Source organism: Mesoplodon bidens (assembly GCF_964165515.1).
Source record: "Mesoplodon bidens genome assembly, chromosome: 19".
Lineage (NCBI taxonomy): Eukaryota > Metazoa > Chordata > Mammalia > Artiodactyla > Ziphiidae > Mesoplodon > Mesoplodon bidens.
In genome coordinates this window covers 13,954,254-13,982,186 of record NC_138179.1, presented here as the reverse complement: position 1 = coordinate 13,982,186, position 27,933 = coordinate 13,954,254, and the positions used below count along the sequence as shown (strand labels likewise).

The 27,933-nt window shown below is 52.8% G+C and overlaps 1 protein-coding gene across 1 annotated transcript in view; it reads left to right on the top strand.

Annotated features, from left to right (window-relative positions):
* The window catches only part of NOS2 (nitric oxide synthase 2), a 31,755-nt gene extending 4,125 nt beyond the window's left edge, over positions 1-27,630 (top strand). Inside the window, exons 3-26 of the mRNA XM_081220545.1 lie at positions 64-186; positions 1,198-1,346; positions 4,744-4,906; positions 5,662-5,753; positions 6,678-6,819; positions 6,911-7,050; positions 8,379-8,553; positions 8,647-8,748; positions 11,828-12,022; positions 13,102-13,184; positions 13,887-14,031; positions 14,911-15,015; positions 15,971-16,020; positions 16,346-16,520; positions 17,278-17,410; positions 18,291-18,369; positions 19,154-19,335; positions 21,487-21,650; positions 22,622-22,829; positions 24,443-24,530; positions 24,985-25,106; positions 25,423-25,571; positions 26,546-26,740; positions 27,337-27,630. Of these exons, the coding sequence (XP_081076671.1) occupies positions 64-186; positions 1,198-1,346; positions 4,744-4,906; positions 5,662-5,753; positions 6,678-6,819; positions 6,911-7,050; positions 8,379-8,553; positions 8,647-8,748; positions 11,828-12,022; positions 13,102-13,184; positions 13,887-14,031; positions 14,911-15,015; positions 15,971-16,020; positions 16,346-16,520; positions 17,278-17,410; positions 18,291-18,369; positions 19,154-19,335; positions 21,487-21,650; positions 22,622-22,829; positions 24,443-24,530; positions 24,985-25,106; positions 25,423-25,571; positions 26,546-26,740; positions 27,337-27,456 (3,279 nt within the window). The 3' untranslated portion in view covers positions 27,457-27,630. The remainder of the gene's footprint in view (positions 1-63; positions 187-1,197; positions 1,347-4,743; positions 4,907-5,661; positions 5,754-6,677; positions 6,820-6,910; positions 7,051-8,378; positions 8,554-8,646; positions 8,749-11,827; positions 12,023-13,101; positions 13,185-13,886; positions 14,032-14,910; positions 15,016-15,970; positions 16,021-16,345; positions 16,521-17,277; positions 17,411-18,290; positions 18,370-19,153; positions 19,336-21,486; positions 21,651-22,621; positions 22,830-24,442; positions 24,531-24,984; positions 25,107-25,422; positions 25,572-26,545; positions 26,741-27,336) is intronic.
* Positions 27,631-27,933: the final 303 nt, after the last annotated feature.

Genomic DNA, 27,933 nt, shown 5'->3' with positions numbered 1-27,933 from the left:
GAGACCCATGGAGTCCTGGGGTGGGAAGCATTTGGAAATCCCTGTTTTTTTGCTCCCTCTTAGCAGTCTCCAGAATCCCTGGTCAAGCCGGCTGCACCCCCATCGGCTGGCCCACGGCATGTGAGGATCAAAAACTGGGGCAACGGGATGACTTTCCAAGACACACTTTACCGCAAGGCCAAAGGGGTGAGAAGTCTGGGGCTTCCGGGAGAACCACTTCTGTCCCAAGTCAGTGAAGCCATCAAGGCCCTTAATGGATCAAACAGGTGTCCCCTTGGGCAAACCAAACAGGCATCAGCTTGGGCAAAGGGTACTGGGAACAGAGATGCTTGTATCTCACAAATCACAGTAGGAAGTATAGGATGCTAACTCCCTGTTAACTCCCCAGTGGATGATGGATAATCCAGAAGGTGAGATAAACAATTACAGGAACAAATGAATTCTTTCTCAGAGAGACAGATTTCAGCATTGTATTAGGGAGAATTTTCTAACAGAACTGTCCAGAGCTGGACTGAACTATCCAGTCCAGTCCCGTAGTGGGAGGTTGGAAAGGGGCTCAAGCCTCCAGTGAGTAGTTGGATTAACTGTCCTTTAAAGCTCCTTATTATCTTCTAAGTTTCTTATTCTAACTTTAGAATGTATTCTGTGATTGTAAAGTGGGAAAGAATTGAAAATTTCAAGGCCATGAAAGCAGGGTCATTTCCCACACCTTCCAGAAATGACCACTGTTAACCTTTGGGTGTATTTTCTTTCAGTATTTTTTCTGTGCCATCCCCTGGCTTTGGGATTTTCACCTTCTCAATTCATTTTGGCTGAACAGCAATAGTTTGTCCCCAGGAGTCTTATCAGCCTCTTTAAATGAGAAGGTAGTTGAGATCTTCCCAGGGATCGAGCTGTTGACTTTGGGTCTGGGGCTGGTTGGGGGGCAGGGCCAGAGACTGAGCCCAGGGTGGTGGGAGCAGCCCCAGCCCATAGCCATTGGGGTTCAGCCAGTAGAGGAGAGGAGATATGAGGTGGGGGGAAAGCCTGGTAGACCCCAAGGAGGAGGTGCCACAGAGGTGGAGATGGGTGGCAGGGACCTGGAGCAGCCAGAGTGGAAGGAGGTGGCCAGGACAGCTGGCCCTGGAGGAGGATGGCCATCAACGCCTGCGCTGAGGGGCCAGGCAGCCAGCCTCACCGTCACCTCTCTCTTTCCAGGATCTCGCTTGCAAGTCCAGGTCTTGCCTGGGAGCCATCATGAGCCCCAAAAGTTTGACCATAGGACCCAGGGACAAGCCTACCCTCCCAGACGAGCTTCTACCTCAAGCTATTGAATTTGTCAACCAGTATTACGGCTCCTTCAAAGAGTAAGTCTCGCTTCCTGCAGCATTGCTGCCTCCCCCTCCCCTGAGCTCTCCTGTCTCCTGCCCTTTCCCTCGGACCCCAGACCCCTTTCCTTCCCAGGTCTGCAACGGACCGAGGGCTAAAACATAGTTTTTCAGTGAAAAGACCCTGGACACATTCTCAGAACCATAAGACAAAGAGGCACGGCAGTAATGGTTGAAAGCGTGGGTCGGGTATCTAAACGTTTGACTTTGAATCCTTCTCCACCAGTAACTGGTCCTGTATCCTTGGGAAATCTATTTACTCTCTGTGTGCCTCAACTTCCTCACAGGTCAAAGCAGGGTCATGATAAAACCTGGCTCATAATATTGTTGCGAGGATTAAATAAGTGTGGAATGGCGTCCTGGCACAAAGTAATGAGTTGATATACAAAACCTTTTACTATGAAATGTTGAGATAGAAAGGACCTCAGAGACCACCTAGCCAAGCCCTCCACCTGCAAGTGTGAGCCGGGAAGCCCAGCAACAGCTAGAGTTCAGTTCCAGCTAGAATTCAGGCCACCTGACTTGGAGAGAGCTCTTTGCACTGCACTCTGTGGGGATCTATATTGCTGAGTTTCATAAAATATATGGCTATTAATTTAGGTCCTTTTATATCTTTAAAATAAAAATACACAAAGGGATTGTAAGACAGAATGGCCAAGGGAATGGATTTGCTGTTTCATGGGTTGGGAAGGGAGTGTGGCTTTTATGGTGCAGCCCCATGTGGCACTTTACTGCACGAAGCGAGCCACAGAAGTAACGTGGGACACCCCCTCCCCATGGCAGAAAGAGTGGCTCCTGGTGACGCCACATCCCCTCTGCTCTGACCTGCAGTGTCTGAGCTGGAAGGGGCCTTGAGTCTATGAAAGAGACCCTTAACTTCTGGGGCTGTGATCCTCTACCCTGGCTGCACAGTGGTCGCCATTAAGGACTTTGCAAGATACTAATGCCAGGGTCCCCTGGGCTGGGGGCATCAGCTTCTCGGGAAGTGTGGAGGGAGCGGATACCCATGTTCTTTAAATCTCCCAAGGCAATTCTAATGTACAACGGGACTGAGAACGCTGTCAGGGGTTTGCTGCTCTGTGTGCTGTATAAATAGAACCTCTGCAGAAGTGCTTTGTCACTAGAAGGTCCAAGGTCCTTAGGCTTTCAACTCGGTTGTTGACTTATGAGCTTTTCAGGGTCAAGGAATTTTCTTGACGGGTTTCACTGGACCTCTATATTGAAGCTGACATTTACTGAGTGCTAGGTATGTTCTGGGCTCTGCCTTATATAAGGCTCACCATGACTCTATGGGACTGGTACCATTATTATCCTCCCCACACTGTACAGACAAGGAAACCAAAGCCTGTGGAGGAGATGTAACTTGCTCAAAGTCACACGTTCTGAAGTTCCAGAGCTGGGATTTGAGCCCAAGCAGTTTGGGCCAGAGCCCCTGCTTTAAACCTCAATGTTCTAGCATCCAGCTCTTTGACTTGGAAGGTTCTGACTCCGTGCTGGACCTGGGGGTTCCTGCTGCTCTTTGGAAGGCCGTTGGGTGGGTGTTAGCCCCAGGAAGCTACAGGGCTGCTCCTGCTGGCTGTTGAAAACCCATTTAGTTTTCACAGAGGGAAAAAGTTCCACTTTTTACAATCACAGATCCATGGCTTGGACCCCCCAAGAGGTCCTGGGGGTGTGAGTGACAGATGGCAGCCCATCCCCACAATTACACTAGGAGCCACAGGCACGGACAGCTGGGCTGGTTCAGTCTTTCGTGAGTGAAGGATTGTATAGTTAGAAATTGTAACTTGCTGAATGTTCTGTCCAAAGTCAGTGCGCTGATGCCAAAAGCCACTCCCTCTTTTCAGAACTAATAGGGATCATAGCATTTTAGTGCCTCAGAAATGTGACTATTTGAAAACAGTGATAAAGTGTAAAACGCTAAAGGAATTGGGTGAGAACATAAAATAATCTTTTCTTACATAGTCCCATGTTAACACTACCGAGTATGTTAGAAACATCTGTGTTCTGGTGGTCGCTACTGTCTTCCTGCTCAGATGCAGAGCAGGGAATGTTGCTAGAAGCTTTGTTTGGGGAAGGAGGGCTGCCGGTGGTGGGGCAGCCTCAACCTCACCCAGCAGGTCTTTATGCCAGGAGTGTCCTTGAAGATAAATAGCACCGAGTGTTTTGTCTTTGAGCTTTTTTCTTTAATCAGGGAAGAGTTGTCAAGACACTCTTCATCCACAGAAAGGCCATTTTGTCTTGAGTTGTCCAATCTCCTTAATCAGGAGTTCATTCCTTAAATAGTTTTGTTTGTTGCAACTTGAAATGTCTTTGGTGCCCATTGGAAATCTCAAGGTTGCTCTGTGTGTGTGTGTGTGTGTGTGTGTGTGTGTGTGTGTGTGTTTCAAAACCTTCCTGGCTGTGGGATATTTTTGAAGCCTAGGAGGCAAGGGGAGAAGCCAGTTTGGAAATCTCACATGGGACAGCTGGCCGAGCCGTGCAGGGACTGAGAAAGCTCGCTGTAGACAGCCTGTGATGCTGGACCACACTGTGGAGGGCTCCTCCTTGAGCGGCCCTGGGGCCCTGCAGGCTGAGTCCTGAGGGCAGGTCCTCGTCTGGGCCTGACCAGCGAAGCGTGGGCAGGCCCTGCACATCTCTGGGCTTGCAACCCCTCCCACCCAGGGTGGAAGGTAGAAGGTTAAGAGCCTGGGCTTGGCATCAGGGCAACCTGAGTCTGAGTCCTGAGTTTGCTCTTTGCCACACTTCTGTTCCCGGGCCAGTACTTAACCTTCCAGACACACCGACTCTAAAAAGGACACAAAAATGCCTCCCTCACAGTCTCAGTGGGACCCTGACTGTGGGTGGCTTCGCCCAGTACCTGGCTCACAATGAGCACTCAGTACACAGGATCTGCTGTGGGAGGGACTGATTCATCTCTTAACCAAGGGAAGGTGGACGGGTGCCCCCCTGGCTGAGAGGCAAGATGGGGCTGCGGCTTGCTGGATTCTGCTTCGCCTCTCGCAAGTGTCTGAGAAGCGCTGCACTCCGTGCTGAGATGAATATGATTCGAGAAAAAGCTCCTAGAAACGACAAGGGTGCTGGTGGGATCAGGACCAGCTATGTAACGTGCAGGACCCAGTGTGGAAATGAAAACGTGGCTTCCTGTTCACAGATCATTAAGAATTCAAGACAGCAGAGCATTAAACCCAGCATGGAGCCCTTCTGAGCTCAAGGCCCCGGTCACATGCCCATGAAGCTGGCTCTGGAGGGGACGGTCTCCCTGAGAGACATCTTGCCCTCCTGGTGTCCTAGTTCAGTTCCTGCTTCTGTGGATTGAATCAGTCTCCATTTAAGGCCATCTCATTGTTGATCTTCCCGATGCCTTCCTGTCCCCCAGGGCAAAAATAGAGGAACATCTGGCCAGGGTGGAAGCGGTAACAAAGGAGATAGAAACAACAGGAACCTACCAGCTGACGGGAGATGAGCTCATCTTCGCCACCAAGCAGGCCTGGCGCAACGCCCCACGCTGCATCGGGAGGATCCAGTGGTCCAACCTGCAGGTGGACTCCCTTAGACAGGGCAGGAGAGGAAGATGGGAGCTCGGCGGGCCCTGAGCAGTGGCTCCCAGCAGCCCGCCGAGCTGTGCCCGGGGCTCCCTGCGTTCTCTCTCCCCGGCCCTGAGCTTGCGATGGGGGCTCACGGCCACCCACCCCCACCACCCCAGAGTCTAGAATCCGATCTCAGCACCAGGATTTCTAGCCGATCTTTCTCTCTTGCGTTAAATTTCAGAGACTAAACGCCAACATGAAACCAAACGACCTTGCTATTATTACTGCTGAGGCCCTGGTTGTTTACCTCGACTGAACTCTTGGCTTTTAGAAAACATTTCCTTTATCCTAGCCTCCTAAGCTAGGAGGCTACGTTTTATCTTATGTTTTATTGCTGGATAATAGTGAAAGTACTTGGACAGATAAAGAGATAAAAAATGCCAGTGGAACCAGCTCTGGCTGTAATAAAATGTTCAGGAGGCCGTGTGTAACATGTATAAAGCAACTAGGCTGTGGGAATCCTGACTCATGGTGCTTGGGGGCTGGGTTTTGATAGGGCTTCCAAGTGAGGGCGCCTGGGCTCCCCTAGGAGAGCAGAGGAAGGATGAAGGGTCAGAGAGGAGGCTGCACTCCTCAGCGAGGCGTTCGGGTCGTGGGGTTTGGGGCCACTCCCTCAGTCCCCGTGACTTAGCTTTTAAGATCAGCTCCAAGGCCTCTGTCCTCACGGTCCTTGACGGGCATGGTCTGGGTGGGCTGCGTGCATGCAGGTCTTCGACGCACGGAGCTGTTCCACGGCCCAGGAGATGTTCGAGCACATCTGCAGACACCTGCGTTATGCCACCAACAACGGCAACATCAGGTGGGTGTGTGGCTACGCTGGGGCCCGCCCTGGCCCCAAGTCTTAGCCGAGAGATGCAAATGAGTTTAGGGGAGGCATCTGGGCTCCAGGAGAGACCAGGGAGAAAGAAAGGAGAAAGACTCGGCTTCTTCAGGGAGCCCTCGCAGTGAGCCGGCCTCCGTGAGCTTAGTGCCTCGTCAGTGGCCCATTTCCTTGGTTTCTTTCTGACTTGTAGCCATTTGGAGGTGATGGGGGGTGATCCTTAAGAAGCAACTTCTCCACTCTTCGAGGTTAAGGCTCCCCACTTTGTAGAGGAGATGAGAAGTTGTTTTTGCAGCCAATGTGGTGATTTTCTTAGAGGTGGGGGAGTGGGGGCCCATCAGTACCACTCCTGCCTTACCTTCCCCTTCCCCTAGCCAAGGAGGTCAAGGTCAACTCATTCGGTCATTCATTCATTTCTCTGTTCAGCAAACACTCAGTGCCCACCTGATGAGGACCCAACACAGGGCTAGGCATGGGGGTGGGAAATGACTAGGACCCTAAGACGAGGCTCCAGCCCACTATGAACCTATGCCTTGCACTAGACAAGCGTCCAACTAACTCAATGGCAAAGGGAACTATGGTGCAGCTAGGGAAAGGGTTGGGCAGCTAACCGCGCCCAAGGGGTGGGGAGGGTTCCCTGGAGGACGTGGTCCCTGGGCTGGTCTGGAAGGTAGGAGCTGCAGGGAGAAGAAGGAAGGAGAGGGTATGTCAGGAAGTGGACGGGTTACACGGAGGCCAGCGAGAGCTTGGCATGTCTCAGAGCTGCGGGGGTTTGGTTCAGTTAGCTCGGGTGCAGAGGGCTGGGGAGTGGGAAGATAGGAGGGGGCAGGGGACCTGTTGGGGATGGCTGGAAGCTCCCACCGAAGCTGGGTGGTAAACAGCACTGTCCTCACCTTGGGGAAGGTCGGCCATCACCGTGTTCCCCCAGCGGAGCGACGGGAAACATGACTTCCGGGTCTGGAACGCCCAGCTCATCCGGTACGCCGGCTACCAGATGCCTGATGGCACCATCAGAGGGGACCCTGCCAGCGTGGAGCTCACCCAGGTACTAGATCCGGCTTTGGTGGGTGAGAGTGGAGCCCAGAGGGCTCAAGGGACTTGGATCTCCAGACTCACTTGGCCTGTCTTGTCTTCAGCTGTGCATCGACCTGGGCTGGAAGCCCAAGTACGGCCGCTTCGATGTGGTGCCTCTGGTCCTGCAGGCTGATGGCCATGACCCTGAGCTCTTCGAAATCCCTCCCGACCTTGTGTTTGAGGTGCCCATTGAACACCCCAAGTAAGCAGGCTGTGGGTGCCAGGGGTGTGAGTTCACATGCATGCCCCCTCCCTTCCTAAGTGAGACCTCAGACCTCAGGACCCTCCCTGCACCTCCCCCAAAGCCCGGCCAGCAGCAGGTGATACCCAGAAGGGCCGACTTTCAAGGCCTGCCTTGTTGCCCTTGTACAGCAACTCGGCACTTGCACGTCGGGCCTCAGACTTATAATGAGATGCTGATGGTGACAGGAAAGCAATGGCTTAGACAGACCAGGCTTTAGCAGCTTGGGAAGAAGTGACCTCAGGAAAGGAATCCTTGAAAGGCTCTGAGATTCTCACACTGTGCAGCCCAGGCCTCTTTGACCTTCCTGCCACCTCTCTTAGCCATCCCTCTCCTGACTGATGACAGTACTTCAAGAGCTCATCTGGTTCAGCCCCTCCTCCAGGCAGCTCTAATAATTACAAACATACCTGCATACATTGACACTCACTATGTAGCAGGCATTAGGCTGGGTTCTTCTTTTTGTCCCTTGAATATACTGAACTGACTCCTACCTCAGGGCCTTTGCACTTGCTCTTCCCTCTGCCTGACATGCTCTTTCTGCAGAATTTTGCAGACTTCATTTCTTCTTGTCAATGAGGTGTATTTCCTGAATGTTACCCGTTCTGAGAAGCCTCTTCTGAATACCCAGTCTAGAGTAGGCCCCCTCACCCTCCATCTGACACATCACCTTGTCTTTATTTTCCTATTTATTTATTTATTTGTTTACCTATTTATAGTCTGTAAGGTCCTTGAGAATTAGGGATCTTGTCTTTCTTGTTCGGCAATATATCCCCAACACGTAGCTGGGTGCCTGGCTCATAGTAAGTGCTCAATTATAAATATTTCTGGAATGAATGAATATACAAATAAAGGATACTATTATTTTCACAATAATCCCATGAGTTTGATGCTCTTATCTCTATTTTGTTGGTGGGGATGCTAGGGCTCAGAGAGGCTAAATAATATCCCAAGATTACACAGCTAGTCCTCAGTAAGGCAGAACTTGAACCCAGGCTTTCTGACACTGGAATCCTTACGTGCTGTGTTATTTTGGGTTCTCGGCATGTAGCACAGGGCCTGTCATATACTTGTTGCTTAATACGTTTGCGTGAATGAACTCGTGAATGAATGTATCATTAGCGAATGACGCGTGGTGTGTCACTTCACCTCTCCAGGTGGGATGAACTTAGAGATGAGCACTTGGAAAGGAGTTTTCTTGGTGCACTCTTTCTCTGAAGCTCTTTTGGGGGGGGATGAGTGTGGGCCAAAGTGAAGGCCCATTGCCATCGGCTCTACCTCCCTACCAGGTATGAGTGGTTCCGGGAGCTGGAGCTGAAGTGGTATGCCCTGCCGGCCGTAGCCAACATGCTGCTCGAGGTGGGTGGCCTTGAGTTCCCAGGGTGCCCCTTCAACGGCTGGTACATGGGCACGGAGATCGGAGTCCGGGACTTCTGTGACGTCCAGCGCTACAACATCCTGGAGGTAACGAAGACCGTCCAGCTGGGCCGGCTGGAGGTGCGGGCCTGCAGCTGGGATCCAAGAGACGGACTCACCCGCATTTCTCTGCCTTTGCAGGAAGTGGGCAGGAGGATGGGCCTGGAAACACACAAGGTGGCCTCACTCTGGAAAGACCGGGCTGTCATTGAGATCAATGTCGCTGTGCTCCACAGTTTCCAGGCATGTCTGGTGTTTGCGGGTCTGAAGGCTTTCTGGTCAGAAAGTCATCTGGTCCAGCCGCCCATGTCATGCTTGATTTTCCCCTGACGGCATTGTTCATTTATTCACTCATCAAACAGTGTTGAACACCCTGTTTGTGCCAGGCACAGTGCTAGGTGCTGGGGATAGAGAGACAAGCCGTCTCAAGTCTGCTAGTGTAAACTTGAATGCTTCTAGCAGCAGGCAACTCCTTACCTCCCAAGGCTGGTCAATCCCTGTGCTTGAGCACTGAATCCTGTCCTCTCTCAATTTTCAAGGACTTTACTCCTGAAAATCCTACCCGCCCTCTGCCCCGTAACACTGATACCTCCTTATCCACTGGATCATTCCCATCAATGATCAGTAAGCTGTAATGGTTCCCATCTCAAAGAGATAAATGGCTAGCTAACCAAATACTCCCCCTACCCAGCTACTACCTTGTTTCTCTGCTTGCCTTTTACAGCAAAACCATTGAAAGACCTCATTACACGTCCTCGTCCCCCAGCCACTCCAGTCAGGCTTTTATCCTCCACAGCTCTGCCAGTCACACTGGAATTCTGGCTGTTGTTCAAACTCACCAAGATGGTTCCCCCCGAAGGGCCTTTGCACTTGTTTTTCCCTCTGCCTAGAACACTCTTGCCACAAATCATCCCGTGACCGGCTCCCTCCCTTCATCCAGGTCTTAACTCTCACCTCTTCAGAGTAGCCCTCCCTGATGCCATCGTAAACAAAGGCCTCCTCACGCACCTCCATCCTGTCTTTCTTATTCCTTTAACCTTTTCTTTCTTTTCCTTCATAATCCTTATTAGCTCCTGACATTATGGAGTCCATCTGCTTCTTTCTTTGTTTCCCCCATTAGAATGTGAGCTCCATGGGGCAGGGACCTTGTCTCTCTTGTTCACTGCTCTACCCCTGGAGCCTAGAAGAGTGTCTGGCACATGTATGTATGGGATGAATGAATGAGAGGCCACGTCCGCCGGAGCCGTTGTCTCTCTTGCTTCCCTGTCTGATCAGCAGCAGGTTGGCTCCTGTGTGGGACTGAGCCCTCTGGTCCACCTGCTGCTGTTACTCATATAAACACTCCCCTTCCTTTGGGGAAGGAGCCATGGACGTGTGAAGCTATTACTTTAGAAGCTGGGACCATGTCCACAAAGTTGGCAGATGCCCTGGAGGCCAGACCACAGGGCAGAGGGTCATTCATTCATTCAGCAAAGTTTTATTGTGCATTTTCCATGTGTCAGGCCCTAGGCCAGGCCAAGAGTGTGAGTGGTGACCAAAATAGACAGAAACCCTGACCTTGTGGAATGTAGTGGGAGCTGACATTAAACACCCAGTAAATACATATTATCACACACTGTTCCCCAGAGTTTGTCATGCTGTAGGCACGTCAAGCTTGTGTCTGACTTTGGGGAGTGGGGGCCACGGGACAGCTCCGAGGCAGGACAGGAAGAGCCCCCTGGGGCTGACTCAGCTCGGGAAGGCCCCCCTGGCTGTGGGTCACACATCCTGACTCCTGCAGGCTCCCAGCATCTGCTCTGATATTGGCAGGATGCGGATATGTCCCAGGAAACTGCTGACCCTCCACTGTCTCCTGACCAGCTGACCACGTCCCTCCACTGCTTGAGAGTCTCCAGGACTTCCTCATGACCCTCCTTCAGGGTCAGCTTCAAAAGACTTGGCCTCATTTCCTCATCTGTAAAACGGAGATAATAATGGTACCTCCCTCACTAGGTTACTGTAAGAATTATATGAAAATGAATGCAAAATATTTAGCTGCACTGCCTGACCCACAGTGATCACTCAAAAGACATTAGTTTTGTTGTTATTATTATTTATTACTGTTACAACCATTCTCACAGCTCTCATCATCAGCTCCTGAGCCTAACACTGGTCTGGCACCCAGTAGTTGCGGTGTGTGTATGTATAAAATTTTAGAAGGCATGGCTGGTCCTACTGGAGCCTACTGGCTCCTCTCCTGCCTCCCGGCCTTGACTCATGCTGTGTCCTCCTCCGGGACTGCCCGTCTGCTGCCCAACTGGTACCCATCTCTCAAAACTCACTTCCTCTTAGAAACTGCCTCTAAAATCCCCCATCCCTCCTCTGGGCCCCTGTATGAGCTAAGCCCTCCCTCGGCCCTCCGTCAGCACCTGCACTCACCTCCATCGTAGCTTCTATCAGACCATGTGAAATGGCTGACGTCCTCCTGCCTCCCCCAGTTAGAGTATGATCCAATGCAGAGAAGGGGCCACGTCGTTCACCTCTGTATGCAATACCTGGTAGATAGAAATAATAATAGTGGCTAACGTTCACTGAGCACGTTTTATGCTTTACTTGTATTATTTTATTGCATTCTTTCAACAACGTCATGATGTAGGAACTATTACCATCCCCATTTTACAGGTGAGGAAACTGAGGTTAAGGAACTAATAGCTCAAAGTAACATGGCTAATAAGAGGCCAAGGTTTGAACCACTCCATGAAACCAATGTCTCTTGACTACATGAGTTGCTCCAGACGACGTGGCTGCCCTTGTTGGATCATTCCAGGAAGGCTCAGACCCCGTGGCTTCTAATTTTAGGATGTGGGACATTGTGGTGATTTGTCTTCCGTGCACTGTGGTTCCCCCCAGTGCTTCAGTCCTCTTCCAAAGAACCTAGTTCCTCCTTGGCTGAGACAGCCGCATCCTTGGGGAGGTGACTCCTGGACCTCTCTACCAACAAGTGACAAAAAGCCACCGTGGTTTGATTCATCAGCATCCAGAGAGCCATTTGTGGGAGTTCAGGGAGCCTTGTGGACCTGAGAAGCTGGACACTGTCCCCAGAGGGCCAAGCGGGGGCAGCGTGTAGCCTGTGGGCTGACCATGGCCATGGTGACTGCTTGGGTCCCTCAGAGGCTCTGACAATACTTTGAATTTGGGTATTTATGTTCAGCACCGAGAAGGGGGCCAGAGGGGATTGTGCTCCCATTTTACAGATTTCCAGGCCCTTCCATAGTCCATCTGGGAGCCCTGCAGCCAACCGACCCCTCTCCTCAACTCCGCTTCTTGCCTCCTTCTGATTCAGAAGCATAATGTGACCATCATGGACCACCACTCGGCTGCAGAGTCCTTCATGAAGTACATGCAGTATGAGTACCGGTCCCGAGGGGGCTGCCCAGCTGACTGGATTTGGCTGGTCCCCCCAATTTCTGGAAGCATCACCCCCGTGTTCCACCAGGAGATGTTAAATTATGTCCTGTCCCCCTACTACTACTACCAGGTAAGAGAGGGGCCTTCCTCTCCTTTCTGTCTTGGGAGCTCAGGGGTGGAGAGAGCGTGTGTGTCTGCACGTGTGTGCATGTGTGTACACATGTGTGCCTGCGTGTGTGTTTGCATGTGCCTATGCACATGTGTGCTCACTAATGCAGGATATACAAGGAAGGATCGGGGACACAGAGGCATATTTCTAATGCTTTTCAGGCTTCCCTCAAGGATGCTTTTGTCCATTTCTACTTCTTCTCACTTCTTCAAGAAGTGAGACTGAAGCAAATACCTTTTATGGTATCTTTAGTAGCCTGTTGCTCTGATGGAGTTTAAGCTCCTGAGGGCGACCGCCATTGTGCCCCCCTGCACGGGAGGGCTATAGACAGTCACATGTGAAGAGCTCGGCTGCCAGGTCAGATACATCTGGGGGTGATTCTCCCACTTCCTAGCTGTATGATCTTGGGTGGGTCATTTCACCCATCTAAGCCCTGATTTTCTCATCTCTAAAAGGATGGTCATCAACTCCACGATGGAGGAGGTTGTGTGGATCACATGAGCTGGTGTACGTAACAGCTCAGCCCAGTGTCCAACCCAGAGTGCACTCAGGAACCGTTACCCAGTGAAATGATCTCATTTTTTGTCAAAAATCTCTTTGGTTAGATTTGGGGAAGAGCTTCCTTACTCTAAAAGTGATAATTAGTGTGACTGACTGCCTGGGATCGTTTGTGCCTGTGGTCATAGCACCTTCGTCTACTCTCAGAGGTATCCCAGGGCAGACTATGCATTATATACAATCTGTATAGCCTTCCTAGTAATCAGACACCAAAAGGAAAGAGATGTGCAGCCTCTTCCTTCCAGGGGGACACTAATGAGAGACAGTCAACTGTTCGTGTGCAGGTTCTGCGCCGGACATGAGCTACAACTTGGATGGAGACAGACAGATGCAGCCCTTCCCCGTGGGGCTTTCAGTGAAAGGGTGGGGACAGGGCCTGCTCACCCCCCCAGCTCACGGAGGGCATGAAGGACCTTCTGTCTCTCCAAGCCCAAGCCAAGCCAAGGCCCACCTTGCCCACATATCTGCCCTCTTTTCTGAAGGTGGAGGCCTGGAAAACCCACGTCTGGCAGGATGAGAGGCGGAGACCCCGGAGAAGAGAGATTCGATTCAAAGTCTTGGTCAAGTAAGTGGGAGCAGCCAGTGTTGACCTCTGAACCTCAGCCCTTCCTTCTCGGCCTTGAAGGGCAGGGAACAATGAGAAAGGGTTTGGAGGGACTTCCCTGGTAGTCCAGTGGTTAGGACTCTGCGCTTCCACTGCAGGGGGCACAGGTTCGATCCCCCGTTGGGGAACTAAGATCCTGCATGCTGCACAGTGCGGCCAAACAAATTAATTAATTAATTAATTAAAAGGTATGTTAAAACTATAAAAAAAAAGAGAGAGAAAGGGTTTGGAGGGACTTCCCTGGTAGTCCAGTGGTTAGGACTCTGCACTTCCACTGCAGGGGGCATGGGTTCGATCCCCCGTTGGGGAACTAAGATCCCGCATGCTGCACAGTGCAGCCAAATAAATAACTAAATTAATAAATTAAAAGGTATATTAAAACTATAAAAAAAAAGAGAGAGAAAGGGTTTGGCTCCCAGAAATCCAGACACCAATTCCCAGGGTCACCTGCCACCTCTGTCCCAGCCTTCTCTCTCCTCCGTTTTCCCAAAGGGGGCTGAGTGGTGGGTTGAGTGGGGGAGAGGAGGAGAAGGGCGGTGAGTCAGGGTTGTAGCTCATGAGAAACCTGGGTTCTTTTTCCTTGATCTGCTGCACTTTAAATGCTGGGCCCCCGTCTTCCTCTGGAAGGCTGACTCAGCACACAGAGTATATCTGTCCCCACAGAGCCGTGCTCTTTGCCTCAGTGCTGATGCGTGAGACAATGGCTTCCCGGGTCAGAGCCACGATCCTCTTTGCAACAGAGACAGGAAGATCAGAAACACTGGCCCGGGACCTAGGGGCCTTGTTCAGCTGTGCCTTCAACCCTAAGGTAGCCGACTCAGCCTATGCCCGGAGAAGTCTGGGGCAAGTTAAAATGATTGCTCCGCTCCTGGATGTCCCCGAGCCTTGGGCATGCTGATGTACATTGAAAATCTGTGATAGAAGGAGAGAGGTGTGTCCAGGGATTCCCAAACGTACCTAGTAAATAAGCTTTTCATAGTGTTCCAGGGAACACAGTTTGAGAAACACATTCTTAATGACGCTAAGTCTCAATATACATGAGGTGTTCTAGATGGATTTTATTCACAGTTACAGAACACCTCCTCTACAGGGTGCAGTGCTAAATGTGAAGGGAGCGGAGGATGAATAAGATGCAGAGAAATAAAACAGAACTCCCAAGGGGGACTCCTTCCTTCCACCAGTGTTGGATTTGATCCTCCATCACTGAAGGCCTCCTGGGTCAGGTATAGGCCTGGATAGAACCGCGAGGCCGAGACCCATTTCACCTGAGATTAGCTTCAGGCAAAGCATTTGGGTCCCCGAGGTGCCAGAGGAGTTGTCATTTTTGTAACCTGCTCATCCCGTTTTTGTGGAAAATATGTCCACACACTCAGAATTCAAGGTAGCAATGGAAGCGGTGAGACGTGCTCTGATTTGGGACAGGCAGTGTTTTGGAGGCAGACCCTCCAGGGCTTGCGGATGTGTTAGCGTGGGAGAATCAAAGAATCGAGGCTGCTGTGTTCAGAGAGGTTCAGTAGACAGGGATTTGTCAAGTCCTCACCTCCTCTGTGCCCGGCACCAGGGGACCGAGATGACGAAGGGGACTCCCGGCCTGAGTAGGGTGAGGGGAGCGCTGGGTGTCTGGGGAGGCCGTGGAGGGCGCCAGCCTGGGAAGCAAGGGCTGATGTCCACCCTGGGTGCCCTGCAGGTTCTCTGCATGGACGAATACCGGCTGAGCCATCTGGAGGAGGAACAGCTACTGCTGGTGGTGACCAGCACGTTTGGGAATGGAGACTCCCCTGGCAACGGAGAGGTGGGTGGTCTGAGTCCCAGGGGTCTGGGGTCTGGTAGAGCCCAAGAGGACCAAGGAAAGGATCTGGGGACTCAGCGTGTCCTAAGGAGGGCCCTCGGGAGTGAGAGCTCAGATCACTCTGGGTCGCCCTAACGTCAGCCATTGGCCTGCCTCCTTCGTAATTTCCTCTGTATGAGTGAGCTGCCTTTCCTGTGACGTGCTTAATATATTTCAGTAAATTGACCTGCCTTTTTAAATTCAAAAATTCATGTTTAGAGGAAACTTTCTATCACTCTCACAAACGGAAAGCCAGCAAAAATTGGTCCCAGGTAAATCCAATGAAAGCCAAGCAGGTACTGAATTTTAGATGGATGCTGTTGCCTAACCATGGCTTGCTTTGTTTTTTAAAAAGAGTAATAAGCAAATATGAGAGAAGTGTTAAGTCTCCATTAGCACCATTAAGTCTGAGATTTTCTCCCTAGTGTTCAGGACAAAAGAATGAAATAATTGAAACAGGAATAACTATAAAAAATTTAAAGAAAAAAAGAATACTTTCTTACCATGTGATTTGACACTATTTTCCACCTAAAGTTATCTTGAGTTCCTGGGAAATCAGGGTTATTTCAGAGAATACAGGACCAGTTGTCACTCTGACAAGAAGAGAGGCTCATGTCCCATCAGGAGTCCCTCTGGAGATGCCCTGCTATAAGGCAGGCCCCCCTCTGCCAGGGCTGGATGGGCTGGGGGTTGGGCTGTCCTCGCCCCCCACCAAAGGTCAGGCCCACATGAGTTGCTAAGGCTGAACTTGTCCCTGAGTCTCAGCCAGGCGGCTCCACCTAAACCGACTTCCCTGCGAGGATCTTGAACTTTCTCCTGCCAGATATGTCCAGTTTTTAAATGAGCCACCAGAGGAAAGGGGAAAGTGGTGCTTTTATTAATCCTGTCGTGAGAACTCTGTGGTTCTCTCTCTTTCTAGAAACTGAAGAAGTCCCTCTTCATGCTGAAAGAACTCACCAACAAGTTCAGGTAAATCTCTTCCCCACTCCCAGAGTCTGGGTTCCAGGGACGGAGCTGGGTGTGTATAAGTGGGAACTTCCTGGGATGTCCAGGCCCAGAGACAGCCTGTCCTCAGAGGTGTTGTGGGTCAAAGCAGGGACACCAAGTCCCGTTCACAGTTCTGCAGGCCAGGCATGGGGTTGGTCATGGGAGTTGGAGACGAGGCTCGGGAGCCAGGGAGGACAGGAAGGGGGTGTGCACTGGCCGTCCTTGCCCAGCTGGGGCGCGAGGGTCGGAGGCTGGCCTGTGGGCGGGGTCAGCTCACCCAGGCTCCGTGCGTGTCCTCCTCGGGCAGGTATGCCGTGTTTGGCCTCGGCTCCAGCATGTACCCTCAGTTCTGCGCCTTTGCTCATGACATCGACCAGAAGTTGTCCCAGCTGGGGGCTTCTCAGCTCGCCCCAGCAGGGGAAGGGGACGAGCTCAGCGGGCAGGAGGAGGCCTTCCGCGGCTGGGCCGTGCAAACCTTCAAGGTCAGTTCACAGCCGGAGCTGCCGCACAGCACCGGGAGGGAGGCTGCGGTGCACTCGTGCCCAGGACTCCTGTGCTGGGCATCCTGGGGGGCACGACCCCTGCTGGGTCCTATAGGCGTGGTCCCGGGTGTTGGCCGGGATCGCAGGCCTGAGGGCTCAAGTCACTGCTGCTTTCCCACAGCCCCCGGAAGAGCTCCACTTGACACCCTCCTGCCCTTGGGAAGCTGTGGTTTAAGATCTTTCCCCCTCTGATTATCCAGGTCACCTCCTGACATCCTTGTCTTGTTTCAGTGTCCCAGCCACAGAGAACTTGGGGACAGGGATATCTCAGTAGGTTTTATCACCTGTGGCTTGACCCTACTGACTGAGAGAACTCACTGAAGCAAAGCGTTTCACCCAGCAGTGGGGCTTATGAGCACCACCTTGAGTGGGTCCGACATGGTTCCCAAGCCCACGTCTCCTCCACACGATTCCACATCAGGAAAATGGGAGTGATCACACCTGTGTCATAGTGTGGGCATGCGGATAAAACGAGACGCTGTCATTATTAACATTCATAATAATAGCAATAGCTACTGTGTGCTAGGACCAGCCATTTTGGGGGTTCTCATAACAGCCCAACCAGATAAGTGTGCTTAGTCATTACACAAAGCTCTTAGCTCAGTTGCAAGGACTTAAAAAATGGTAGCCCCAGCAGTGGTGGTGCCGCTGATGACAGGGATGATTATTAACACCAATCGGCTCCATCTTTATCCAGGCAGCCTGTGACACGTTCGATGTCCGGGGCAAACACCACATTCAGATCCCCAAGCTCTACACTGCCAATGTGACCTGGGACCTGCACCACTACCGGCTCGTGCAAGACTCAGAGCCTTTGGACCTCAACAAAGGTACCTGCTTCCCTGCACCACACGGAGCTTGTTTGCTCTTCCTGCCGGGGTGGGTGTCTCTGAGTCCTGAGCCCAGGGTCAAGGAGACCACTAAGACCCTCAACAGAGGCAGCTAGCCTAGGGCTACCAGGCGTCTCTCTCTGGTTGGGTCCAAGAGCCTGCTGGGATGCAAGACTTGAGGGCGTGCTTCGTCTCTGAGAGAGGCGGTTTAGGAGGAAACCCTGGGAGGGCAGTGGAGAGAGAAGGACGCTCCTACGTGCCAGGCACTGTGCTGGACTCTTTGCCCACCTGCTCTATGTGATCCCTGACACTCATCCTGTGAGAAAGGCACAGACAGAGAAACTGAAGTTCAGGGAGGTGCAGCAAGTTGCTGGCAGGCGGCCACGTTGGGATCTGGGCCCCAGCCTTCCCGCTCTAATGGCAGCCAGGTATTATGAAGAACATTTTACAGGGACAATTCCAGGCTACAGTCTGGGAACTCTGAACGGCCCCTCTGGATGCTGTGCTTCTGTGCTTCCTCTTTTCCCATACCAGGACTACAGAGGTCCTACACGTTTCCTCAGGTTTAGGATTTCCCCAGCTTCAACTATGCCCTCCTGCGGATCCCAAGCCATGGGATGTCCTAGAAATTCCCATATTGGGGCATTTACATTGCATTTCCCAATACCTAGCAGAGGCACAAGCATCCTCTGTCAGACCAAGGGTCTTTAATTGTGATTCAGAAACACAGTGGGGAAACAAGGAAGGGAAGGAAAACCCCAGCACCACCACAGTGAGACACCCCAGGGTAACGTCTGGGTGTAATTGACTCAGCACGTGGAGGTTGCCCCACCAACACTTAAGAGCCATGTTGCCACTTCTCTGTCTCTCTGTCCCACAGCCCTCAGCAGTATGCACGCCAAGCATGTGTTCACCATGAGGCTGAAATCGCGGCAGAATCTACAGAGTCCAAAATCCAGGTAGGGCGAAGGAGAGGGCTTCTTGGGTGACGTTCCACAGATTTTATTTTAATCCAGGAAAGACCAGAGCAAGTCAGTCTTATAAAGGAGAGGAGGGAAGTGTCCACTGGCATTAGCTATGATGCGTTGGTAGGAGCAGCTTGATTGTTAACCCCTGTGGCCACCAGCACCTTTACATTGTGTCTCCATTAACCATGGGCCAGTTTTCCAGCTTGGGAACGAGGCACCTGCTTCACTTCCTGTCCTTTGTGACTTAACTATTTCACCAAAAGGGGAGGGCAAGAAAAACTCCAACTATTTGGCTTTCTTAAGAACTTTCAGGAAAAGTTTTGGCAGGGAAGGACCTTTCCCCCGCCAGGTCAGCCAGCAGTGTGGTTTCTCTGTAGGTTTTGTTTTTCTGTGCTGTCCTTACATTCATTAGCAAAAGTGGGCTGTCCTAATAAGAACCAGATTTGTGCTAGACACTAGGAAAGGTTTGTCTCAATGCCCACATACCTCCCAGTGCGATGCTTTCTTTAGGCGGAGTCTGTGGTCAAGCTCTTGAGGGCTTGGGAGGGCTGCATGGGAGGATTACTGTCCACCCTCTCCCCACGGAGAAGCCACAGGCCGGGTCAGCCCCGAGCCCTCTTGAGCACCCCAGCCTCGGGATGCCGACAACCCTGTTCATGGAACAGGGCAGGAAAATGAAAGGAGGGCACGTTTCCTGGGGAAACTGGCCCACCCATCAGGGAGTGCTGGAGGAAATCCTGGTGGCGTAACCAGAGGCTTCTTTTTCCTTCTGCAGCCGTACCACCCTCCTGGTGGAACTCTCCTGTGAGGGCAGCCAAGTTCCAAGCTACCTGCCGGGAGAGCACCTCGGAGTTTTCCCAGGCAACCAGCCAGCCCTGGTCCAAGGCATCCTGGAGCGGGTGGTGGATGGCCCTGCCCCCGACCAACCCATGCGCCTGGAGACCCTCTGCGAGAACGGTGAGCCCTCTGCACAAAAGCCTCAGCTGAGGCCGCCCCCAGCATCCTCCCACCAAGCCCCAGCCCCGCTGATGGGCTGGGCCCGGACCTGTGCTGCAAACGGGCAGCTAACCCTCTCCTTCCTGCTGAGTGGTGGGCCTCTGAAGCCCACGCCAGAGCAGCCTTGTACATAGTCCTCGACCGGCCGCCGGGCCAACAAGAAGGGCTGCTGCTTTGGGACTATCTGCCCAACACCAGAGGCTGGGCTATCTTTCCCCTTCATTCTTTGCTTACCCGGCCACTTTTGTTGGTTGACTGATTCATTTTTCCATCAAAATTTTAACTACTCGCATCTATATACCAAGCAGGCCCTGGGCTACAAAAATGAATGAGACTCCGTGTCTGTCCTCAGAAAGCTCACTACCTAGTACAGGATGCAGATATGCAAAAATAGTCATTATTATTATTATTATTATTATTATAACAGTAGCAGCCACCATTTTGGGGGTAGTTACTTGATGCCAGCATTTTATCAATACATGCATTGTCTCTTTAGTCCCACAACAGACACACATGTGCAGCTTGCTTGGTGACATGATAGAGAAATGTGGAAACTATAAAAATGGTGAGCTTTGAAGATGCAGGTCCCTGATCCATCACTTACTAGCAATGTGACCTTGGGCATAGGAGTTAACCTCCCGAGGCTTTGTTTCTTTGTCTCTAAAATAGAGATAATAGAGCCTTCCTCGCAGGGCTGTGGTGCAGAACAGATGAGTAGATACGTGTACAACCTTCACCACAATTCCTGGCACCAAACAAGTGCAGGAATGGAGGAATATCCATTTCCCATGGGCTAATCGACATTTGTCCAGGAGGTCAGAGGAAGGTAGTTTAATACACCCTGAAAGTCTCTTCAGATCCCAAATTTTATGTTTTGGAATTTATATTGCATTTTCATGGCATTCTGATTTCATACTGCTTCCCCATCGAAGGTCTCATTTATGCTCACCTTCTGTGGGCAATGGGCAGGGCCAGACCATGGGTGACCAGGAGAGCTTGGCTCTTCCTGGCCATCCTCACTGGAGAGATGAGGCTGTCCTGGGGAGGGGTCAGAGTCCCCGTTGTGTGCTAAGGCGAGGCTCTCAGCCTATGCGGTGAGCACAGCACTGGGTGACAGGCACTAGGAGAGGAAAACTAATCAGTAATCACGGGCCTTCCAGCCCTTTGGACTAGCTCCCTGGCCTTAGCTTCCTCAGCAATCACGATACCTCCAAAAAATGTGTCCCCCTAAAGAGAGTGGCCAAAATTGGACAACAGGAGCCTGAGAAGCGAAGTCTGGCATTCTTCCCCACTGTCCAGGAGAGCGTGAGAGAGCCTGAAACTCGGGGATAAGGGGACAGAGACATCCTTGTGACTGTAGGGGGACAGATGTGGCTCCTCAGGCCTGGGGTCTAGAGGAAATAATGTGATGCTAATACTTTTACCTAATACGTGTACTGTTTCATTCAGTCCTCATGCAAACTCAGCAGGACAGGTTTTATTATCACGTCCATTTCACAGAGACAGAACCCAAGTTCAGAGGGCTCAGTCAGCCTACTAGTAAGTGGGGAGCCAGAGTTTGAACCCATGTCTACTGGCTCCAGTGTCCATGCTGTGACCGCCCTGCATACTGCCTCTCGGCACTCCTTGAGACTTGCCACCTCACTTTGGGCTGAGTGCTGCTCACCCAGCACCTCTTGGTCTAGCACCCCTGGAGACTGCAGTTATGGGCTTTTCTCTAAATGAAGAACTGGCCTCTGGGTGTACATCAGTCTTTGGTGAATTTAGTCATGGTGAGTCGTAGTTCAGCTGTGTGTGTCCTGCTAAAGTTCAGGTCTGGTCCAGAGAGGGACTGGACTCTGGTACCTAGTTAGTTTTGCAGGATTGTGTCAACTTGGGTGCCCTTTGGAGGGCTGTGGACCAGCCTTTCCTGGCAGCCCCATCTCTGGGCACCATCTTCCTGCACTTGAGTTGGGCACATGAACCCTTTTGCTGTTCCTGGAACCAGAACTTCAGTGTCTTCTCTCCCCTGCAGCTGGAGCGTAGAGGGTGTCTATCCCAGGTGCCTCATCACTCTTTGGGAAACCTAAATGGGGCCTTTTTCCCATCCTGACTCCTTTCTTCCCTCTCCAGGCAGCTACTGGGTCAGGGACAAGCGACTGCCCACCTGCTCACTCATCCAGGCTCTCACCTATTTCCTGGACATCACCACCCCGCCAACCCAGCTGCTGCTCCGAAAGCTGGCCCAGCTGGCCACGGACGAGGCTGAGAGGCAGAGGCTGGAGACCCTGTGCCAGGTGAAGGTCGGGGCTGGTGGGTGTGAGGCAGGAGCAGGGCCCCAGAGTCGGGGTCATCCTGAGCCTAGAGCCGGTCTTTAACCTCCAAGGGGAATCCACCCCAGCTTCCCAAAGTGCGATTTGTCAAAGGCTGGGAGGAAGTCAGGCATCCTCTCCTGCCCCATCTCTAGGACATAGTTGTGTCAAGTGAACTGAATTGTTTTGAATGTCTGCAGGATGCAACCAAAGTGCACTTCCTCAGAAATGAGCTAGAAAAGGAGGGCCGCTCTGTCTTTTATTCCCCACACCTGGAACAAGCCTGGGATTTAGGAAGTGTTGGAGGATGGATGGTGTGGATGAATGGATAATGGACATAGTAACAGATGGGTAGTTGAATTAATAAATGAATGAGAGAAGGCATTAACTCACCTGCAACTTTCTAGACCAAAGTCTTTGCAAAAGGCACTGAATATCATTATTACCGTCACCATTATCGCTCATTATCTTGATTCCAGCCACCTCCACTGCCATTATCCTGTGGCTGCATTGCACTAACCTGGCACACATTTTCTCACTTAATTCTCACAACATCCCCACGAGGTAGGTGATGCGATCCTCATTCCACAAAGGTTAAGTAATGAGGACAAGATCCCACAGACAGTAAGGGCATTCGGTCAAGATTTGAACCCAGGTCTGTATGATTCTGAAGCCCTTCCCCAAATTAGATTAGAATAAAGGTTTGACTCCTGCCCGCAAGTTGCTGACAGCAAAGTTCTAAGCACACAAGTTAGAGAAATGCTACTCGTTGGCCTGAGCTCCTCCAGGACGGGAACTTTTTCCCCTCTAGCTCAGTGTTCTCAGCACCGTGGACAGCACCTGGTGCTTTGAAGTGTTTGCCGTGGGAGTGGATGAATGAATGCTGGATTGTGACAGCCTCTTCCCTCCGTGTGGGGCAAGCGCCCTGAGACACTCACATTGCCCTTGGCTTTCAGCCATCTGATTACAACAAGTGGAAGTTCACCAACAGCCCCACCTTCCTGGAGGTGCTGGAGGAATTCCCGTCCCTGCGGGTGTCCGCCAGCTTCCTGTTCTCCCAGCTGCCTGTCCTGAAGCCCCGGTACTACTCCATCAGCTCCTCCAGGGACCACACACCCACGGAGATCCACCTCACCGTGGCCGTGCTCACGTACCGCACCCAAGGTAAGGCTGGGGCAGAGGCTGTGGAGCGGCCCAAGTCTGCTACTTACTGGGCAGCTGTTCAACATCTCTGAGCTTTGGTCTCCTCATCATTAGACACCCACCTTCCAGAGCTGTTAACAGCGGTAGGAGGGGTATGGGAGAGACTACCATGAACCAGGCACTGAGCTAACGTCTCTGTGTATGTGTGATCGGTAACCACATGAGACGGGAGCTGTGTGCCTTTCACGGGTGAGGAAACTGAGGCACAAAGAGGTTAAGCCACAGGTTCAAAGTCACCCTGGTAGCAGGTTGAGAATGGAGGTGCAAACCCAGGTAGTCTGACTGCTGAGTCCAAGTTCTTAACCGCCATACTCCTCTCTACTGTCCAACTCCTGTTGGGAGAATTTAATGAGATCAGATGTGGAAAGTACCCAGTACTTCGTGGGAGCCCAGAGGTTCTTAGTCTTCCTGATAGTCCAGCCTGAAGACAGGGGTGATTCTGCCTTGATGGTTCATTCATTCACTCACTCATTCAGCGATGATTTATTTCATACCCTTTTATGCCTGGCACCACGGTGGGTGTGTAAATACAGCACATGTAGACCCTGCCCTCATGGAGCTTCCCATCTAGAGGGAACAATGAAGAGAGACTCATAGAAATAGACAGCTGTCATTCTGTGGTAAGAAGGAAGGTGCAGGGTGCTGTGAGGGCAGAGGACGGGGGATGGGCTGACATACACTGGGAGGTCCCACACGTTGTCCAGCTGGATGAAGCATGCCCCTGCCCTCTCTCCATAACTGAGCATTGCCTGGGTTGGCAAAGCTGGGGAGCTGGCTCACACCTCAGAGCCCTTTGTGCTCTGAGAAGCACAGTCACACAGTTCCTGAAAACTGGGCAGAGACTCTCTTTGCTCTGCTAGAGGACATCTGCAGAGGCCAAGTCTCAACCTTCAGACCGGGAGAGGAGAGGCAGGCACATCCTGTGAGAACAAGGTTCCATCCAGAGGAAGACCAGCGGGACTTCTCGAGTTGGTTGAAGGTCCCCTTAAATGCTGGGCCATTGGGAAGGGAACCTGGGGTTTCCACAAGCCCAGGAGGGGCCGCTGGGGGAGACAGAGATGCAAGAGCAGAGCGGAAGGCTCAGCAGCTTGTCCATCACCCAGGGTTCCTACCAGCAAGGGCTGTACTCCTGAAGACACTGCGAGGACGTGACTGTGGTCACCCTGAGGGGCCACTTTCTGCTACTGTCATCGGAGCTGAGTGATGGGCTGGCAGGGTCCCTGGGGGAACTCTTGGAAGGAGCATCGGAGTAGGAGTTAGGGAAGCTGAGCTGTGACCTGATTCTACTGCTACCCGAGTGACCTTGTACAAGTCACCTTCCCTCTCTGAGACTCAGTTTCTGCAGTGGCACAAGGAGAGCCTTGCACACTCTCTGAGTCCCTTTCAGCTTTTGCCAGCTCTGGGCGAATAGAGGGTGGAACTCAGAACCAGGAGAAAAACATTCCTTTGATTAAAGCCTGCAGAGTGCCTGAGCGGGCAGTTCAGGGAGGTGCGTCATTGTGGGAGGAGCCACTGAGAAGGTTCATGCAGGGGTGGGAGGGACGATGCTGATCAGGTGTGTGCTGTCCTTGCAGACGGCCAGGGCCCCCTGCACTACGGCGTCTGCAGCACATGGCTCAACAACCTGAAGCCCCAAGACCCGGTGCCCTGCTTTGTGCGAAGGTAAGCACCCCCTCCACTGTGTCCATCACGGGACCACTGGCCCCGCCCGGGGAGTACTGGGTTGAAAGGGAGGAATCTGGGGTTTAGATGCCACTCTGGGCCCCTTGGCCCGTAAAGAAGGCACTAGGGTCACACTGGGCCTCTCCATTCTAACCCCCAGTGGTAGAGCATGGCCAAGTCTCTAGCAGGGACAGAGGTGGCAGCGATGTTGGGGCCCAGAGTACAATGAGGCTCAGCCTTTCTCAGAGGGACCCCAGGGCAAGGTGATGGTGCGCCTGGACAGGGGACATGAAACAGCCTGCAGGACTTGGGAAATCAACTTTTAGCTCGTTGTCTTCTCCACCCCGCAACACTACCGCCCCCGGCCACACCCCCAGCTCCCCAGCCCCTGTCCTGCGTGTGCATCGACCCAGGGTGTCTGAGGACGGGGCCTCTTTCCTTTTGTCCCCTTCAGTGCCAGCGGCTTCCACCTCCCCGAGGACCCCTCCCACCCTTGCATCCTCATCGGGCCTGGCACGGGCATCGCCCCCTTCCGCAGTTTCTGGCAGCAGCGGCTCCATGATGCCGAGCACAAAGGTACAGCTGGAGGGTTTTTGGGGGTGCGGAGGGGGTACCAGGTGGTGCCCAGCACCTGCCAGGGAGTAGAACTGAAGCTGTAGCCACCCCGCAGATGTTTCCTGGCCCCTCTCCCAAGTTTGCCTCAGCCTGTATGGTCAAAGGATGTGAATGCCCTGGGCCTCAGTTTCCTCATCTGTAAAGTAGGGACAGTACTAGATAGAACGTGGGGATGAAATGGGATTCTAGTTGGGTGCGCAGCTCCGCAGGCCTTGAAGCATGGCCCGCCCGCCCTCTGGTGGCCACCCTGGTAGCTGCAGCCTGCTGGGTCCTACAGGTCTCCAGAGTGGCCACATGACCCTGGTGTTTGGGTGCCGCCGCCCAGATGAGGACCACCTCTACCGGGAAGAGATGTTGGAGATGACCCGGAAGGGGGTGCTGCATGAGGTGCACACAGCCTATTCTCGCCTGCCTGACCAGCCCAAGGTAAATGCTGCAGCTGCCCGCGCAGTGGGTGGAGCATTAAAAACACAGACTGTGGTGGGTGCCTGGCTCCCCACAAGCCCCTCACTTCTCTGAGCCTTCACCTCCTCAGCTCTAAAACGGAGGCGATTATACAGTCACCAGAGTGGCGCTGTGAAGGGATCATGCTCACTCTTCCAGGAGAAGAGACGGGCCCTGAGACGTTCAGGGCTAAGTCAGAGTCACATGTGGGCCAATCCCCAGTGCCCAGCCTGCTGAAGGTCCTCGCCCAGCATGTACAGCTGTGGTGGGGAGAGGTGGTCCAGGTCGGCTTCGCGCTCCCACACAGCACGGCTGGGGGCAGCCGCTGCTCCCAGCACGGCCCGCGGACCGGCTCTGCTGTGCCGGGGAGTACTTTGCCCCATGAGCCTGGGGAGTCGGAAAAGACTGTTGGCCCAGCCTTTGTGAACTGAGCCCATTGGGCTCCTCCTAGACCTGGCACTCTGTGCCCAGTGCCAGGGTCACTGGGCATCTTGTGTAGAGCAAGAGGAGAGAGCCCCCAGTTGACTCCAGGACTTCTGTGTAACTGGGGAGCCCTGCTCTGAATTACAGGGGGGATCTCAAGGACAGAGATTCCCTTTTGGGGGGTGTAGGCAGGTGGGCCTCAGAGCTCTGGGCAGGGTAAGTGGCTTGATGGATGCCTCTTTGAAGCACGGTGAATTCAGAGCAGATCAGGGAGCCCCACTAGAGAGTCAGCTCCTCAAGGGCATGACTGTGGCCAGTGTTCACCTCTCCAGCCCCAGCCCAGGCCTGGGCCAGGCAGGGCACCCGTGCACCTCCTCATGCCGAGCCTGGTCCCCGTGCAAGGCCCTGGCCAGGAGGGTGCTCACCCTGCCGCCCCTCCCACCTCCTGCTCATCCCCCCATGGCCAGCAGGCCTGACCGCAGCCTTTGCCCCCAGCACTGGGGACCTGGACCCACCGTCTCCTCTGGTTTCAGGTGTACGTTCAAGACATCCTACGGCAACAGCTGGCGGACAAGGTGCTCCACGTGCTCCACGAGGATCAGGGCCACCTCTACGTCTGCGGGGACGTGCGCATGGCCCGGGATGTGGCCCGCACCCTGAAGCAGCTGGTGGCCACCGCGCTGAGCCTAACTGAGGAGCAGGTGGAGGACTATTTCTTCCAGCTTAAGGTAGGGCCGCTGGTGTGTGGGCTCGGGATGCAGGTCAAGGACATGGGCCAGGGAGCCAGGGCCAGAGGGGTCAGGCTCAGAACAGTCTGGGCTCAAAGGAATCCTAGAGGTGGCGGGACGTCAGAGCTGGTCGGGCTGTTAGAAGGCCTAACTGTACACCCTGGTCTGGTTGCTCGGTTAAACAAAGGCAAACATGTTGATTTTTCTACAAGACTCTCAGAGCCCCTGACAGGCTGCTGTGCATCGTGGCACTTCAAGACTGGTAGAAAGTACACGGCATTTCCCGACCATATTTATCTCAGAGCCCACATTTCCTGGAGCACCTTGTGGGACAAGCACTGGACAGGCTCTAGCGTCCATCATAAAGCTTGGGGAGATGCTTTGGTGGTCCACGCCAGAGCAGGTGTTCATGAGAGTTACATAGTCTGAGATTCAAGTATAATCTAAGCATGACAGTTGGGAAGGCAAATGGCTCATGAGTGTAGGTGTGATGGGGAAGCAGGGGGACCCCCGGGGCTTGTCCCAGCTTGGACCTGATGAGTGAGAGGTGGCTGCACCAACAGAGCTGACACCTTGGTCTCTGTTTTCCCTTAAAGAGCCAGAAGCGCTATCATGAAGATATCTTTGGTGCTGTATTTCCCTATGAGGTGAAAAAGGATGGGGCAGCGGGGCTGCCCAGCAATACCAGAGCTCCAAGCACCCACAGGAGAAGTTAAAGCTGCCACCGTAGACAACTCTCGATGTTCTGAGGTCACAGGACTGGGGACATTGGAGGGAGATTATAGCCCCAAGCCTCACAACTTATTTCCCCATATCCTTCCCTCTCAAACCCTTTACTTGACCTGCTACCCAGTAGCAGCCTGGACTGAGTGAGCCCCTTCCCGGGGTGATGGAGAGATGGGCCTCCCCGGTCCCTTGGAGACTAAATCTGCAGGGCCAGGCCTGGCCCGTGGGTGAGAAGGCCGGAACTTCCGTGAGTGCGCACCATTTGGGTGACCACCAGGAGGCGCTGCCACGTCACCCTGTATTTAGCGGCCCGTGTACAGTTATTTATGCCTCTGTATGTAAAAAAAACAAACCCCAGTCTGCCTCTTGAGCCTTCCTTGTATGACTCCTTGATGGAGATATTTCTACGAAAAGCATTTTATTTTAACCACATTGTATGTGCGTGTGGGTGTTTTGTAGGGAAAGCA